This window comes from Hyaena hyaena, unplaced genomic scaffold (assembly GCF_003009895.1).
Source record: "Hyaena hyaena isolate Hyena2069 unplaced genomic scaffold, ASM300989v1 scaffold_168, whole genome shotgun sequence".
Taxonomy (NCBI): Eukaryota; Metazoa; Chordata; class Mammalia; order Carnivora; family Hyaenidae; genus Hyaena; species Hyaena hyaena.
In genome coordinates, this window is record NW_024080800.1 from 1165319 (window position 1) to 1184364 (window position 19046).

At 36.9% G+C, this 19046-nt stretch overlaps 1 protein-coding gene across 5 annotated transcripts in view; it reads left to right on the top strand.

Annotated features, from left to right (window-relative positions):
- Positions 1–19046, top strand: part of GCFC2 (GC-rich sequence DNA-binding factor 2) — a 47067-nt gene that overhangs the window by 23674 nt on the left and 4347 nt on the right. Inside the window, exons 11-15 of one of the 5 annotated variants that reach the window (XM_039240151.1) lie at positions 2000–2147; positions 6137–6258; positions 12899–12975; positions 14872–14938; positions 17343–17489. In XM_039240151.1, coding sequence (XP_039096082.1) covers positions 2000–2147; positions 6137–6258; positions 12899–12975; positions 14872–14938; positions 17343–17489 — 561 coding nt within the window. Of the gene's footprint in view, positions 1–1999; positions 2148–6136; positions 6259–9108; positions 9218–12898; positions 12976–14871; positions 14939–17342; positions 17490–19046 lie in introns of those variants that run through there. The other 4 variants (XM_039240152.1, XR_005529831.1, XR_005529830.1 and 1 more) reach the window with 4 other exon arrangements.

The window sequence follows — 19046 nt, forward strand, 5'->3', positions numbered from 1 at the left end:
GAGATGAAGATAATACTTGAAGGCTATTACTGTAGTCCAGGTCCAAGGTAGTGAATCCCTTACATAAGTGATAGTGGTAAAGGGAAGAAAAAGAAAAGGTTGATTACAGGAAGTTTTATTAATTAAGAATCAGTAAAAAGCTTCTGCACAGTGATGGAAACAAAAAAAACTAAAAGCAGCCCCCTGAATAGGGGGAAATATTTGCAAATGACATATCCAATAAAGAATTAGTATCCAAAATTTATGAAGAACTTATACAGTTCAACACTCCCCCCCCCATAAAAATCCAGTTAACAATTAGGCAGAAGACATGAATAGACATTTCTCCAAAAAGACAGCCACATGGCTAACAGACACATGAAAAGAGCTCAACATAATTCATCATTAGGGAAATGCAAATCGAAACCACAGTGAGATATCACCTCACATCTGTCAGAATGGCTACAATCAAAAACACAAGAAACAAGTGATGGTGAAGATGTGGGGAAAAAGGAGTCTTCATGCACTGTTAATGGAAATGCAAGCTGGTGCAGCCACTATGGAAAATGGTATGGAAGTTCCTCAAAATGTTAAAAATAGAACTACCCTCTGATCTAGTAGTCACACTACTGGGTATTTACCCCCCAAAATGTTAAAACATTCATACGTGCACCCCTATGTATATAGTAGCATTATTTACAGTTGCCACAATATGGAAGCAGCCTAAGTGTCCATGGACTGATGAAAGGATAAAGAAGATGTGGGGTGTGTATCTATGTACACAATGGAATATTACGTGACCATAAAAAAGAATGAAACCTTGTCATCTCTAATAACACAGATGGAGCTAGAGAGTATAATGCCAAGTGAATAAGTCAGAAATACCATATGACTTCACTCAGATGTGGAGTTTAAGAAATAAATGAGCAAAGGAAAAAGAGACCAATCAAGAAACATACTCTTAACCGTGGAGAACAAACTGATGATTACCAGAAGGGAAGGAGCTAAGGAGATGGCTGAAGTAGGCGATGAGAATTAAGGAGTGCACTTGTGATGAGTGCTGAGAGGTATATGGAACTGTGGAGTTCACTGTACTGTACACCAGACACTAATAAAACTTTTAACTATATTGGTATTAAAATTAAAGAATTAGTAAGATACTGAGGTAACCCTAACACACCACACTGAAAGGTGACCCCAGTGTTCTGATTCTGGGTTATTAGAATAGTGGTAGTTCCATTCATAGAAATGGGAACTTTGCAGAGAGAAGAAGATGTCGAAGGAAGTTTTACTTTATACCTGGATGCTGAAATGATAGTGGAACATCCATGTGCATGTGCCTAGTAATAAAATGGAAATGAGAAAACCAAGTTGTAAGAATAGAGGAAACCAGATAAAAATTTAACCAAGTGAAGGAGACATAGCCATGTCCTTTTATCTTTCTCTGCCCCAGTCATGCGTGCCTGTTGCTCTGTTTTGGGTTCAGGGCCAGGCAGTCCTAGTACAGAAACTGAGCTTATCTCTAAGAAAATGGTAAGTAGTTTGTTGTACAGGAGCCTCATTGTTAAGCATTCAGGCTGAATTGAGTATCCTGTTACACCTAGCAGAGATCTGTTCATTCAACAAATAATAACTGGCCATCTGCTACTTGCCTCGTAACCTAAACCACCTGTAAATACACATTTGTGTCTATGAGAATTGACGGAACCAAAAGTGAATTTTTATAAACAAATTCCATATTAAGTGATATTCTTACAAGTGTATATTTTCATTAGTAAAATGTAGGTTCTGAATATGGCATGTTTGGCATATTTGTCATGAATGATACATGGAATGTAGTTTTTTGTCATTATTGAGACATCATGTCTGGTCATGCCATCCTGTCTCTGCTTGGTCTAGTACTTTATATAAGGGGTTAAAATATGGAATTACTCTTTTTGTTTTTATTCTCAGAAAAGCTCTAGTGATTACTGAAAAGTTAACTTAAAAACAAACTATTAAAAAATAATTTGTTTATAAGTTTGATGCTGTAGGCTTAAAACAGATGCCATGGTTCACATCTATAGAAGAATATGTGGCTACCAGTTTGGAAGATTCAAAGAAGGAAGATGGTTCTGATAAAATCTTGTCTGGTGTCATCAACAAAACCGTTATTCCTCGACTTACAGGTACTGCTTTGTAATCTTGATAAAACTAAATTGTACTCTGGCAGAGTCTGAGATCATTAATATCTGTTGCAGTCACAGATATCTTTATCAGAAGTTTTCAAATACAAGGAAATGTAATATGCATTAAAAATCAAGAGATGTCATAATTGAAGGTGATTAAAAGCACTTGTTTGCACGATTGGCTACCAGACTGCTGGTATTCTTCAGCTTTTAGCATTTGTGAGATTAGTTGTTGCTTTTATTACACCTAAGTCATTTATTAGGGGCATACTTTGATTTCAACTGTATGTATTCTTTTCTCTCAACTTCTTCCCCTTGTTATGTGTTTTTTAATGTTTATTTTTGAGAGAGCGAGACAGAGCATGAACAAGGGAGGGGCAGAAAGAGAGGAAGACTCAGATTCTGAAGCAGGCTCCATGCTCTGAGCTATTAGCACAGAGCCTTACACCTGACTCAAACTCACGAACCACGAGATCGTGACCTGAGCCATAGCTGAACACTTAACCACCTGAGCCACCCAGGTGCCCCATGTTACTCTTTCTTTAAAAAAACATTACTACATCTTCCTCACATCTGCACTTACCATTGATGCATGTGCTTCAGTCTGAAGCTTTGTTTTATCTAAAATTGTACTTGATAAAGATCTGTTTCACCATGGCACTGAGCATGGATTTTGATAGCAGTCTGTAGAACTGTCTTAAATGATGAAGCAACCACTTACATTGCTTCTTAGCCAGTTTGGCTAAAACTTTTAAGATTTTTCTCAGCCTATCTTGTACAGTCATGGTTGTATTAGTAAGCTACTAATTTTACCTAGCCCTCTTAATGATAGTGCAGTATATGTAGGACTGATTTAAGTACTCTTCTGAAAACTCCAGATACTTAAAATTAAACTTGAAATAAGTAGAATGAGAAATTAATACTGTATATTCTCAAGTTCTGTCCTAGATGCCCTTGTACTCTTCATGAGCCCTCTAAGCTATTTCATGCTCTCCTTTAGTGTCATCTGTATTTGTGTTGTTCAGTGTGGTAACCAGTAACTAAATGTGATTATTAACATACACATTTTGACAAAATAAAATTCAGTTCCTCAGTCACACCAATGACACTAAATTCTTAATAGTCCTATGTAGCTCATGGCCATCAGTGCGGATATAATGTGTTTTTTCCATCATTTAGAAAGTTACTTTGGATAGTACTACTCTACACAATTTTAAGTCTAAAGGAACTAGAGAAAGTCTGCATCTTTCTTATCAAAGGACCTTCTGAATACATCCACTTGTATGTCCAACAGGCACTCTTTCCCACTCATGCACATTCTCCCTCTAAAATAAAAAATAAATAAAATAGATTGGCCAATTCCAAAAGGAAAAAGTGGGCCATATGAATATCTGAGGAAACAGAATCCAAGGCAGTGGAAACAGCAAATGCAAAGGCCCTGAGATAGGAGCCAGCCTAGTTGGATTGAAAAACAGTACATGGGCCAGTGTAGCTATACTGGAGTGAGGAAGGGTGGAGAGCAGAAAGAGGTTAACAAGATAACATGAGCTACGTTATATAAGTCCTTATAATCATTTGTAAGGACTTCATTTTTTTGTAAGTGAAAAGTAATTGGAGAGGTGTTTTCCTAAGTTTATTTATTTTGAGTGAGAGAGAACAAGTAGGGAGGAGCAGAGAGAGAAACATGGACAGAGAATCTGAAGTGGGCTCTCTGCTGTCAGCACAGAGAGTTGAATGCTGGGCGTGAACTCATAAACCACAAGATCATGATTTGAGCTGAAGTCAGTTGCCACCCAGGTGCCCAAAGAGTTTTGAATGGAGAAATGGCACTGTCTGCCTAACATTTTAACAGAATCACTGTGGTTACTGTGTTGAAAATGAACAGTAGGCCGACCACTTAGGAAGCTTTTGCAGTAATGAAGCAACAGGTCATACTGGCTTGGGCTAGGAGTTTGTTAAAAGTGAAGGTGCTGAAAAGTAGTCGAGTTCAGCATACATTTCAAAGATAACACTAAGAGAATTTGAGAATGGATTGGTTGTGTGCACAAGAGAGGAATCAAGAGTCACTGCATGAGTTTGGGCCTGAGCATTTGGAAGGACAGAGTTGCCATTTCCTGAGATGGAAAAGAGGAAAAGGAGCTTTAGGATAAGGTGGTGGTATCAGGAGCTCAGTTTGACAAATGCTGAGTTTGTGATGCCTACCATCCAAGTAGAGGTGTCAACTAGCTTGTTGAATATATGAGTATAAAGGAGAGGTCCAAGTAGCAGACGTAATTTTGGAATATATCAGCACATGGATGACATTGAAAGCTTGACCTTAAATACTAAGGGTATAAACATAAATGGGAAAGAGAAGGTAAGTGAGCTGAGTCCTGAGGTACTGCAGCGTTTTTGAAATCAAAAGAAATGACAGACAGCCAGCAAAGAAGACCAGAGAGGGAGGTGTGAAATCCGGAGTGGTATCCTGGATGCCAAGAAAAAAAATGTTTGGTGGCGCCTGGGTGGCTCAGATCATGAGCTCGTGGGTCGTGGATCCAAGCCCTGTATCAGGCTCTGCTCTGACAGTGCAGAGTCTGCTTGAGATCCTCTTTCTCTCTACCCCTCCTGCACTTGCTCTCTCTCTGTCTCTCTCTCACTCTGTCTCACTCTCTCTTGCTCTGTCTCTCTCTCTCTCTCTCTCTCAAATAAGTAAAACTTTTTTAAAAAAATGTTTGTAAAGGGAATGATCAGCTGTTGCAGATAAATCAGATGGGGACTAGAATCAACCTTTAGGTTTTGCAATGTGAAGGTCACGTTTGATGGTAAGAGTAGTTTAGGTGGAATGGTTGGAGATTAGGCCTATTGAAGTGTGTTTAAGAGTTTATAGGAGGAGAGAAATTGGAAATAGATAAGCTTAGAGAGTTTTTTGGAGAATTTTGTTGTAAAATGAAGGAAAGAAATAAGGCAATACTAGAGGGGAAAGAAGGGTCAAGGAAGACTATTTTTAGTATAAGAGAATAATTGTAGGCTGAGGGGAAAGATCCAGTAGAAGTGATGACAGTACTGAAGTTAAGAGGGCAAAATTCTGGGGGCGCCTGGGTGGCTCAGTCAGTTAAACATCTGACTTCAGCCCAGGTCGTGATCTCAAAGTTTGTGAATTCGAGCCCTGCATCAGGCTCTGTCAGGCTGACAGCACAGAGCCTAGAGCCTGGAGCCCACTTTGAGTACTGTGTCTCCTTTCCTCTCTCTGCCCCTCCCTCCCTCTCCCTCTCTCTCGCTCTCGCTCTCGCTCTCGCTCTCAAAAATAAATATTTTAAAAAATTTTAAATAAATAAAGAGGGCAGAATTCTGGGAACAGAATCTTCCATAAGCCAAAGGGGTTGAGACCTTTGCACAAATAAAAGATTGGCCTTAGCAAGCAGCGTGGGTACTTCATCTGTGAGAATGGAAGACAAGAATATGTGGGCACAGATGCAGGTAGGTGTGTAGTCTTTCGTAGAACTTCTCTTCTGATTGATCTGTTTTCTCATCAATGAGGAAGTAATCAGCTGAGGGTGAAAGCAACAGGAGAGAAGTAAATAGTCATCTGGAAGAGTCAGGCCCATTAACAGTGAGGAGGAAGGAAAAGACAGGAAATAATCATCTGGATGAGAGGGAGGGGGAATCGGCCAGGAAAACAATGATTGCTAGACAGCTTGAAGGGTTCTCTGGGTTTCACAGTGATAAAATTGAAAGTGTATTTTTTTCCAGCCATGTTTTAGCCACATAGTTGGAGCCACAGATTTAGTGACAAGTGGATTTAACTAGGGTTGTGGTTAAGTGAGATAAGTTGTACAGAGCCCAAAAAGGACAAGGAAATTGAAGATGTATGCAAATACATAATGGTAATGAATGGCATGGATTTTAAATTGCAAGGGAGGGAAGTCTTTTCTAAAAACTTCAGTTGTTTATACATGACAGGCAAAGCAATCTAGGAAATAAATTGTACACTACTGAAACTTTTGTTTCAGACTTTGTAGAATTCATTTGGGATCCCTTGTCGACATCACAGACAACAAGTTTAATAACACACTGCAGAGTGATTCTTGAAGAACTTTCCACTTGTGGAAATGAAGTTAGTAAAGGCAAACAGGTAATCATTTCTAGAGTTATGATCTTCTTGATTGATTTATTTATAGCTTAATGTAATTTTGTTATAAATGTTTGTTTACAGAAGATGCAGAAGAAATTACCAGAAAGCAATTTAGGGAAAGATAGATTTACTTCTGATTAATAGAAACTAGGATTGACCTTTTCTTCTGCTTTGTAATAATAAGATGAAACACTATTCCTTCATATTTGTGAACATTCTAACAGGGATGACAGTCATTATTACAGAATACACATACATGTAATAAGACCCAGATTATTACATTTATTCTAATTAGTTTATTCCTCTCTGTTCAGTGGCCTGATTTTTGTTCTCATGTCCAGCCAGCCATCCTTTAGGTTTGTGAATATACATTGGCACTACAGAGATACGCAGACATAAATGCATGAGTGGAAATTTATTGCTTTTAAAAGAAAAAAGGACTTCTTTGTCTTTGTTCTTTGGGCAAAAATCTAGTAATATTTTGGCTTTGCTTTAATGATTATTTTAAAATTAAGTTAACATTCATGATATTAACTTTATTTGTAGTCTCCCAAAGTTAAGAATAGTAATCCCTTTAAGGATTCAAAGTTCAGTAGGATATGGGTACCTGGTAGGCTCCAGTAGGTAGAGCATGTGAGTTTTGTTGATCCTGGAGTTGTGAGTTCAAGACCCACATTGGGGTGTAGATTGTACTTAAAATATTTTTTTAAAATCCTTAAAAAAGTTCAGCAGTATAGGTTTTCATCTTACCATGATTTAGAATTTAGCTTTACTTAACACATGAAAGGAGGGATCTTTTAGAGGCCTTGATGAGAGTCTGGTAAATCTTTTATTGTGTGACTCTGTTTTTTAGTTATTCTGTTGATGAGAATATCATATACTTGTGCTTACTAAATCAGTAAACCTATTGTATGTTGAGCTTTAAGGAAGCTGAGAGAGACTGACTATCTAGAAAGTATCTAGAGTAGAATAACCAAGGTGGATGAGAAACAAGGAGAGGCATGTCACATTCATATTCTGAACACCATTAAATTTTAGCACTTGGAATTACTATGAAGGAGGGAAGCTGTGAGAAGTAGGAGGGAGAGGAGGGAAGTTAGCATGATTCTGCCTTCAAGAAGCATGTGATCTTAAATAAGATGTACGTAAATTGTTATTTAAAATAGGAAGTGAGGAGCATCTGAGTGGCTCCTGGTTAAGCAAGTGACTCTTGATTTTGGCTCAGGTCATGATCTCGTGGTTTGTGAGTTCAAGCCCTACTTTGGGCTCTGGTCTGATAGTGCAGAGCCTACTTGGGATTCTCTCTCTTTCTCTCTCTGCCCCACCCATTTGCTCTCTCTCTCAAAATAAGTAAACATTAAAAATAAATAGGAAGTGAGAGCTGGGGGAGGAGAAGGAACACTTATTTAATTCCTGCTGTGTACTTGGCACTCTGTTAGGTCTTGTACCTTCATTCTAGCAGCTCTATTCTAGCATCTCAGTTCTGGCAGCTCTGTTAAAAATTGGATGATAGCTTCATTTTACAGGTGAAGAAACTGAATCTCAGAAACTTGTTCCTAGTAATATCTTGAGTTAGAACCAGAATTCGAACCTTGATTAATCTTCTTTTAAGGCTTAAGCCCATGTCACTGACCACGTTACCTTCCCTGAGCAGCCCAGATAAAATGCTGTGAAACTTCATAAGAGAAAGAGGAGATAGAAGTTATGTTCCACCGTGGAAGAATTTATCTTCAAGGTGGCATTGGAACTGGGACCTAGTGGAAAGTAAAGGATTTAAACATAGCAAATGACGGGGAAGAGGGCATTTTTCACCTTCCTCCAACAGGATAAAGACAGATAACATATGAAAATCATTGCAGAAATTAGAGATGCTTAACTTAGAAGAAAATATGCATGAAGATTCTGTATTTGAAGAAGGAATAGATTTATTCTGTGTTGTTACAGAGCATAGAACCAGAATTAGTAGAGAAGGGCTACAAGGAAGTAGATATAGAATCCTATATTTGCTCCTTATATGAAACTATGTAATTATAACCTAAATATAAATAGTGCTTTACCATTTGTTTTTTTAAAAATGTTTATTTTTGAGTGAGAGCATAAGTAGGGGAGGCATAGGGAGGGGCGAGGGAACAGAGGATCCAAAATGAGCTCTGCGCTGACACCAGTGAGCCCTGTGTGGGGCTCTAGCTAACAAACTGTGAGATCACAACCTGAGCTAAAGTCAGACACTCAACTGACTGAGCCACCCATGCACCCCAGTACTTTACCATTTATTAAACACTTTCACATTATCTTATTTGATCTTCACAACCTTGTAAAATGTGTTGACTTTAATTGCATTTTACAGATGGAAGAAGGTAGCCAGAGGGCCATGTCATTTGCAAAAGGTTACTTGGGTGTTAAGCAGTAGGCCTGGCACTTTGCAATTTATACTAACCAAAGTCTTTCAAAAGTGTTACAGATAAACTCATGAAGTTTTTATACCCTTAATTTTTATTCTAGAAGCCCTCCCTCCCACTATGAATGTTGAAAATGGGTTCTTTGTGTGATTAGTAGGACACTGGACTACATCAGGATTTTTCAGCTTCAGCAGCTTTGGCATCTGGAGCAGATAATTATTTGTTGTGGAAGTTGTCCTGTGCATTGTAGCATGCTAGCAGCTTCCCTGGCCTGTACCCGCTAGACGCCAATAGTGCTCCCCAGTCTTAACAACCAAAAACATCTCCAGATATTATAAGATATTCCCTGGGCATGACACAGTCACTCCTAGTTAAGAATCACTGAACCACATAATGTTCCTGGCTACAAAGTCAGTTTGCCTTGCCAGTGAGATCACTGTATCTTTTTCAGTGATGTGTAAGAAATTGAAGAGATGAAAAAGGTTCCTGAAGAATGGAATCATACAGCATAGTTCCTGTTTTTGAAGTAAGAAGCAAATGATTCTGTAACCTAATCCCTGGTGAGAATAGTTTCGATTCTTCTTAAGTTCTAAAGTAGGTGATAGAGGTAGATTATGAACACTTTTTTTTTTTTTAAAAAGCAGTGATCACTGTTAATTGTCATTGGTAGAGTTACTAAATACAGGTGATTGCTTACTGACTCAAATTCTCTTATACTATCTCAGTTACTTTCATGATAAATAAGGTGCTGTGCAGTTAGAGTAGGTAATATATTTAAGTATGCTCTGATCGTTCTTATGGATCAAATGGAGAATGATAAGCATAACAGTGGTATAGTGAGATACAAGAAACTGGTAGAGTATACCTAAAGAATACTGACCAAGAGGGATGTGGCTACTTATGGGGGTGGTCTTTTAGTATGAGATAGCTTCTCAGTATTTACCCTGTTCAATATTTTTATTGAACTGAATGAAGATATAAAATGCATGCTAATAAGATGTGTCAATGGCACAAAGCTAGGAATTCTATCCTAATGGATAGTAGAATAGTATGCAGAAAGATTTCAAATACTGAGAAAATTGACTCAAAATATACAATATGAAGGGAATATACATTATGTACTACCCTTGCATTCAAAAATTCAGCTGCATAAATAAAAGGAAAGAAATAGCTTTGAAGCAACCTAGGTAAACCGGAGAGGAATATATAATAAACAGTAAACCCAATGAGTCCGTAGTGTACAGAAAGACTAAGGGGAATTTTTTTTTTTTTTTTTTTTTTTACTGGGTGTGTGCTATTGTGAGTAAAAATGTTATATGTGTTCTACACACAGATAAGACTTTCCTGGGTATGTTGCATTTAATTCTGTGTGTTAGTATATTAAATGGAGAGTATCTAAGATGGTATGGGAAAGAGAAAATGTAAAAAGTGAGGTATTGGTCTTAGAATCTAAAGAATTGTCATGTGGAAGGGAAATTATATTCTGTATAATCCTAAGAAGTAAATTAGGACCAGTGAGGGAGATACAGGAGAGAAGTTTGTTTCTCATTGTTAACTGAAATCTTATAGTTAATAGCTGGCCAAAGATATGGGTGGCCTCAGGAGATTATGATTACCTGTCATTTAAATGTTTTTAGGCATAGGTTGGTTGACTCGTTAGTGCAAATGTGAAAATGATACCAGCTATGTATTTAGATTGCTAATTTACAGATTTTTTTTAATCAACAGAACTTTTTTTTTCAAATTAGATCTTACTGCTCTTGCTGTAGTGTGTGCCTGCCCACAGTCTCCCTTGAGGGCCTCCACATTTGCCCACACCACCCAGGATTATCTCTGTGACTGTAAAGAGCAGTGTGAAAACAACTAGCTAAAGCTTCTAAGAATCTTTTCAAAGCTCTTTTAGCATATATACACAGGTCTGTGTGTGTGTGTGTGTGGTTTTGTGGTTACTGTTTGGAGGACTTTTTCCCCCCCATGAAATACTTGAAAAGTTAATGAGCTCACTGTTTTTAAAATATATGGATTTGTTTTAAACAGTCTTTTTGGAAATAATATCAAACTTAGAGAAAATTCTCATGAGTAAAAATAGCCTTTACCCGGGTTCACCTATCATTAATATTTTGCCGTTTGCTTTATTATTTGCTGTCCCGTTGTATATATACACATAATGATTTGTTTCTCCTGAACAAATTTGAGAGTAAATTGTGTAATTGCTAAGAATGAAACTAGTCTGTTATATAACCATGGGACACTTAATCATTTTTAGTAAACTTGACTCTACTTCATCTACCATCCATGTTACACTTCCATTGTTTGACTTAATAATGTCCTTTACAGCATTGTTTTACAGAACTATTTTTAAGAAACAAAAATTTAAACAATACGGAGGGGTGCTTGGGTGGCTCAGTTAAGCTTCCAACTCTTGGTCTCAGCTCAGGTCTTGATCTCAAGAGTTGTGAGTTTCAAGCCCAGTGTGGAGTCCACTTAAAAAGAAAACAAACAAAAACAATGTGGAAACATTTGTCAAGCCTAGCATTCAAACACATTTAAATGGAAAAAAAATCAAAGCATAACTTTTCTAGTACAAACACTAACTCGGTAATTTATGTAAGTTCAGATACTACTCCATGGAGACATTGCCTAGAAAAATGGTCTTTATTCTTTTAAAATAATTTTGAATGTTTAAGAATTGGAATATAAAGAATTGAATTTTTGTTTTTAAATATTGATGTGTGGCCGTGGAAGAATAGATCATAGATATTTGGAAAAAGGAACAGGACTTCAATTAAATATGCTTTTTCTGAAAAAAAAAATTTGAATTCTACATTTATGAGTTATTTGGTTAGTGTAGAGTTTATTGACAGCTTAATTTGTGCTACACACATTGTCCCTGAGTTAAAAATAGCCTTTTGTGTGTGGCGTTTTTATTTTTCAAGTATGGATTTCTTTTTAAGAATAGAGATAATATAGAAATTTTGGTAATACATGAAAAAAAATTCAAACTCCCTTTATCTTTTCATCCTATTACAAGAACTTGATACGATTGTAGGGTTTTTCATCCAGCCTTTTACTTCAAAGTTATAATCTTAGTGAATGTGTACATTTGTATCCTACTTCTTTCCCTTAACATTATCTCATTAAATATTAATTTTGGATGTTCCTACAGTCTTTATAAACTTTAGCTAAGATTTTTTTTTGCAGTGGATGGATATAACATGAGGAGGTCCTAAAAAGTCTCTGTGATTGAATATTTTGGTTCCCAATTTTTGATACACAAACAATAAAATAAATGTGCCAAAGTGAGTTTACTACATCAAAGTGCATTGATAAACCAACAGAGGGCCCATAGCTGGAGTATATAAAAGGCTTCTACAAATCAGTTAAAAAAAAAAAAAAAAAATTAATTAAAAAAATACATAGATAAGCAGTTTTTATTTTAATTAGTATATCCAAATGGCAGATAAGAATATGAGTGGATGCTCATCTTCACATTGCTCAACAGGAAAATAAAAATTAAAATATAACAGGGGCACCTGAGTGGCTCAGTCAGTTGAGGGACCCTTGATTTCACTTCAGGTTGTGATCCCAGGGTTGTGCAGTCCAGCCCCATGTTGGGCTCCAGGCTGAGCATGGACCCTGCCTGGGATTCTCTCCACTCCCACCCTTGCATTCCCTCTCCCCCTCTCTCTATGTAAAAAAATATTTTAAGAACATAATAAAGTATGACTGCATACCCCAGGAATGACAAACATTAAAAAACAAAAGGATACCACCTATTAGTAAAGGTGTAGGGAGGCAGAATTCCTTATACATGTCTGGTGGAAATGTAAATGGGATATCACTGCTTCAGAAAACACTTCAGTATTGTGTACAAAGGTAACTATAGAGACATAAACTGGATTCCAGCAGTTCCATTCCTATGTGTGTATCCATTAGAAATGAATGCCAATGTATGTTAAAAGACATGTACACAAACTTTTACTGTGTGTAATATTAAAAACAATATTGTGTGTAATAGACCCCAAATTCGCAACCACCTAAATGTTCCATCATTAGTATTCATGCCACAGAATATGCTATACAGCAGTGAAAATGCACCAGCTACAGCTATATGCATTAACATGGTAAATATAATTCTCATGTACCTAATTGATAGTTATTTGTACTATACTGTTAAAATTACTTCTTTTGGTAATTAGACTTACGACTATCACTGATGCTTTTAAATTTTTATGTAATAGGATTTACTTAATTCTATTGTTTTGAGAATGAAGAAAGCAATAGAAGATGATGTTTTTATTCCTCTGTATCCAAAGAGGTAAGTCCTGTTAATAGCTAGATTAAATAAAATAGCTAATCATGTAATACAGATTTAAGAAAGTAATGCAAAAGGAACTATAGTAAATGTTCTCAAATATGCATACACCTATTAAGATGCAAGTTGAGGGGCGCCTGGGTGGCTCAGTCAGGTGAGTGTCCGACTTTGGCCCACCAGCTCTGCTGACAGCTCAGAGCCTAGAGCCTGCTTCAGATCCTCTGTCTCCCTCTCTCTCTGCCCCTGCTCATGCTCTCTCAAAAATAAAAAATAAAATGTTAAAAAATATAAGATGCAAATTGAAAGTTCAACAAAATATTAGCTACTTTTTGTATCCCATGTGTGATGTCTGGTACTTGGACATAGGTTTTTTTTTAAGAATATGACAGGTGGCATATCCTAGTGGTTAAGTCCAGATTCTGGGAGCCTAGATACTTGACTTCAGTCCTTTGTGTGCATTAGTATCTTCGCATGTAAAGTGAAGTGTTAAATTAATGGACATTGTGAAGATAAAGAGCATGCTCAGAACAGTGCCTGGCACAGAAAGCCAGAAAGTATCTGTTAATTGTGGATTTACTTTATGAAGCTAGTAGGGTATTTTTGGTTTTTAGTTTTCCTTGCCTGGGAAGACAGATCTAGAAAAATGTTGCTAGGGCTGATGTAAAACAAATTATTGCCTGTGCTCTCTACTAGGATTTTTATGGTTTCAGGTCTCACATTTAGGTCTTTAATCCATTTTTGTGTGTGTGTGTGTGATAGAAGTTTATTTTTGTATGTGTTGTAAGAAAGTGGTCCAGTTTCATTGTTTTCGCATGTAGCTGTCCAGTTTTCCAGCAGCATTTGTTGAAGAGGCTGTTTCACTTTTGTATATTCTTGCCCTTTTGGCTGTCCATCAATTGACCATATGAGCTTGGGTTTAATTCTGGTTCTTTATTCTGTTCTGTTGATTGATGTTTCTGTTTTTGCACCAGTACCATACTGTTGACTACTATAGCTTTGTAACATATCTTGAAATCTGGAGTTGATGCCTCCAGCCGCCTTCTTCTTCATGATTGCTTTGACTTTTTGTGGCGTTTTCTGTAATTCCATACAAATTCTAGTATTATTTGTTCTAGTTCTGTGAAAAATGCCGTTGGTATTTTGACAGGGATTGTATTAAATCTATAGATTGCTTTGGGTAGTACAGACATTTTAACAGTATTGGATCTTCCAGTCCCATGTGCATGGAATTAACTTTCCAAGTTTTTTTGTTGTCTTCAGTTTCTTTCATCCATAGTTTATGGTTTGCAGAGTGTAGGTCTTTCACCTACTTGGTTAAGTTTATTCCTAGATATTTTATTCTTTCTCGTATAAACAGGACTGTTTTCTTAATTTCTGTTTCTGCTACTTCATTACTAGAGAAATGCAACAAATTTCTGTATGTTAATTTTGTATCTTGTGACAACTGAATTCACGTATCAGTTCTAGTAGTTTTGGTGGAGTCTTTATCCCACCCCCCCCCCCCCCCGTCTTTGTATAAGAAAGGAGTACAGTTGTAACCATTATCTTGTACCTTACTTTTTTTTCTTAGTACATCTTTGAGGTCATTTCAAGTCATCACAAGAGTAGTTTATTCATTCTTTAAGCTGCATAAGATGCACGTGAGCAAAACCATTCGCAACAATGCTGTGATTAATTTGATAGACTTACCCTTCTGTATACCTATAGAAGGCATTCTCAGAAATAGGGTTGTTGGATCAAAGTGTACTTGTAATTTTTATGTCATCAGAGCATTCTGTTTATATTCCATTAATGTGTTAAGGCTTAGTTTAGCTAAGTTTTAGCCAAACGCAGTTTTTTTATACTCTGGTTCTGAAAGATTAACAGTTTGCATTTTGTTCCTTCTCTATTTCAAATTAGCACTGTAGAAAACAAAACATCACCACATTCAAAGTTCCAAGAAAGACAGTTCTGGTCGAGTATAAAGGTAAGCAAAAAACTACAAAAATAACATTTTTTAACTTTAAGTCCAGTGTACTGTAGAGCAGAGATCATCAAACTTCTGTAAATGACCATATAGTAAATATTTTAGGCTTTGAATGCCATATAGTCTGTTGAACCATTCAGCTCTGCCTTTGTAGTATAAAAACAGTTATAAGCAATATGTAAACGAATGGGCATGGCTGTATTTCAGTTTTACTTCTAGACACTGAAATTTCAGTGTCATAATCTTCACATGTTATAATATACCCTTTTACTTTTTTTTTAATTATTTCAAAATATAAAAACCATTCTTAGTTTACTAGCTCTACAAAACCAGGCAGCAAGCTAGATTTAACCCACAAGCCCTCGTTGGCCAACTCCCTATCTAAAAGGAAGTGAGCACCTGGCTCACTGGGTTAAGCATCTGACTCTTGATTTCGGTGTATATCATGATCTCACAGTTCATGGGTTCAAGCCCCACTTCAGGCTCTGCACTAATAGCACAAAGCCTGCTTGAGACTCTCTCACTCTACCCCCTCCCCTGCTCATGCGCATGCTCGCTCTCAAAATAGACATTTAGAAAACTAAAAGATAAAGGATGAAGTCATTGCTAAGTTAGTGGTAATAGGGAAAGATGGTAAGAAGTGGAGTTCAGAAGATATTTAGGATGAAGCACTGAAAGGACTTAATGACTAATTACATACAAAGACTATGTTGGGTGCTAGCCACATTTCTGACTTTGGCAACTTGGTAACTTATAATGACATTCTTTGAGGGCATTGAAGGGGATACAGGAAGAATAGGTTTGAAGGAAAGGTAAAGGTCTGTTTCAGGTGAATTGGTGAATTGAAGATACCTGTGGGTCAAATACAGGAATAGATACAAGAATCTGAATTGCAAGGGACAGATCTGAGCTGGAAATGTTAGAGTCAGCCACATCTAAGCAATGTTGGGAGCCATGGTCAGAAATGACAGCTTCTGAGGAGATGGGGTGAAGTATGAGAAGGCATCTCTGGACAGAACGTTGGGGAACACCAACATAAGAGGCAGGCAGAGAAATGAAGTCTTCAGAGAAACTTTAGAATTTATTGTGAAGCTCAGAGTGGTCACAAGAGGGTGACATCATGGAAACTAAGCAAAGGTTTTTAATAATGAAGTCAAGGTATTAAATGCCACCAAATAGACTGAAAATGTTTACTAGATTGGACAATTAGAAAGTTGTAAATGACCTCAACAAGTCTAGTTTTTAATAGGGTGAATTCATATTTATCATTTGGTTGAGTCAGGAAAGACTTTTCCAGGAAGAGGCAGCAACATCAACAATGACACTTAGTGTGAAAAGGCATTACAGTAAATACAGCACTGGAAAGAAAATGGAAAACACCATTAAATTCACTGAAAGGTATGGATGTGGAGGAAGAAAGGCAACCAGTATTAATTTTATTAGAATTTCTTATGAGTGTTTTACCTAATTTCTCTCCAAACTCACAGATTATTAATTTTATATATCAGAGCAGTGAGGTTGTCAGGTTTGATGGTATATAAGGTTCATACATTGGTAACAGTAGCACTGGCATTTTTGTTTTTTTAATGAGTTGTCTTTTTCATTCTTTTTTTTTTTTAAGTGTTTATTTTTGAGAGATGGATTGGGGAAGGGGCAAGACAGAGAGAGACAGAGGATCCAAAGCCGGCTCTGTGCTATCAGCAGAGAGCCCTGTGCTAAAGAATCTAATGCGACGCTTGAACTTATGAAGTGTGAGATCATGACCTGAGCCAAAACCAAGATTTACACACACTTAACTAAGCCACCCAGGTTCCCCAGTAGTACTGGCTTAACAGCAGTCCTTTATGAATCCTTAGGTCCTGTGGTCTTCCCCGTGGCCCTAGGCTCTGGGAGTGTAAATTATTTGATCAGGAAAGGCTCCAGTGAACTTTTTTGAGATGGATTTTGGGTGATAGTCCTAAAAATTGAGATAGGATGAGCAGATATATAGAGTTTGGAAAGAATTAGGTATTTGTTAAAAAATATTTTCTACTGTTTCTAAAACTGATATTTCTGGGGTGCCAGAGTAGTTCAATCAGTTAAGCATCTGACTCTTGATTTTGGCTTAGGTCATGATTTCACAGTTCCTGATATCGAGCCCCATGTTGGGTTCTGCACTGACAACATGGAGCCTGCTTGGGATTCTCTCTCTCCCTCACTCTCTGCCTCTCCCCTGCTTGTTTGTTCATGCTCGCTCGCTCGCTCTCAAAATCAATAAACTTAAAAAATAAATAAAATTGACACTTCTACCAGTGCTAATAAGGAGACTTTAAAGGAGTTTGACCAATGTTTTATGTTTGCTGGAGACTATTAAATTTTCCTTTAGAGAAACAGCTACATATACTCACTTGAGACTGTATTTTAGCTTTTCCGCAATATTCTTCTTTGGAATGGACTCCTCCCAGATGACACCTTGCAACAACTAGGACTTGGGAAGCTGCTAAATCGCTACCTTATGATAGCTCTTCTTACTGCCAGTCCTGGGCCAGATGTCATTAAAAAGTGCCGCCAGGTAAGTGTGTAGGAATGGATTCTAATTTTCTCATTTTTTAAAATTCAGTTTTTAAATCTGTTTTGTGAGGCACTTGGCTGGCTCAGTCAGTAGAGCTTGTGACTCCTGATCTGAGGGTCATGAGTTCAAGTCCCACTTTAGGTGTAGAGATTACTTTTTTTAAGCTTTAAAAGAAAAAAGTAATCTCTACGCCTAATTTTTAAAATCTGTTTTGTAACAATAATTAAAATTGTGGTACTCACATAATAACAAATCAATTTAATAGACTAGAAATCCTAAAGCAACCAACCCCTCGTATACTGGTTTGAATTATCACCAGCAGGGAGAAGAAAAATTTGTAAATAGTGGTAAACCAACTGGTTAACTCTTTACAGAACCAATATTAAATTCTCACTTCTCAGTAAATACCAATATAAATTTCAGGTGAAATAAAGTATAAAAATGAAACTATAAAATATGGTACCAAGAAGATAAGTATATCTGATGGTAAAACAGTCCTTTTGAACTTAAAAGAAGAAATGATCAGAAAAGGGTAAGTGATTTGATGAAAGTATAAAACTTCAGTGAATCAAAAAGCATTAAGAGAGTATCAGGATTACTTGATCGTTGTTAAAACTGGAGGATAGGTTCGTTGGGGTTACCATACTTATTCCTTCTCGTTTGAAATTTTCTACAATGAAAATTTTAAAGGAAGTTGAGAAACAAAAGGTACAAGCCATCACAAGAATATCTACATTTTTAAAAAGCTCTTTAAAATTAGTAAGCAATTTATTCCAATTAAAAATGTCCAAAAGACATGTAACGTTAATAATTTCTAAACACATACGGGGCACCTGAGTGGCTCAGTCTGTTGAGCATCCAACTTCAGCTCAGGTCATGATCTCATGGTTTGTGGGCTCGAGCCCCACATTGCACTCTGTGCGGACAGCTAACTCAGAGCCTGGAGCCTGTTTCAGATTCTGTGTCTCCCTCTCTCCCTGACCCTCCTCTGCACATGCCGTCTCTGTTTCTGTCTCTCTCAAAAATAAAACATTAAAAAAAAATTTTTTAATAATTCCTAAACATGTAGAAAAGATTAAGAACACTAATAATCAGAAAAACAAAATAATACAGTAAGGATATTATTTTACCTGTTATGCTGGCCAGGTTTGGGAGTTTTTTTGCTTTTGTTTTTCCTGTTAACTTCCTAATTCCTCATATTGTCAAAAGCATGAGGAAACCACAGCCACATCATGTGGTGCAGGGGTTCTGAGAAACAGTCTGTGCTGCTGGAATAAGAGGTAGAATTCTGGAGACTTTTGGCATGATGGCTACAAAACCTTTAAAGTTCTTTTGACTTAGTAATTTTACTTCAAGGAATTTATCCTAAATTAAAAATCTGAGATGCACATACAAATTTCTTAAAACAGAAAATTCAGTGGAGTAGATTTGAGATCCAGTGAGTTGGGCTGCATTCCACCTCGCAAGCAGAGAGACACTCTCAGGAGTTGTACAAAATGGAAAATTTTCATAAGAAAGAAGGTGGAACAAAACAGCTACTAGCAAAAAGAAAAGGAT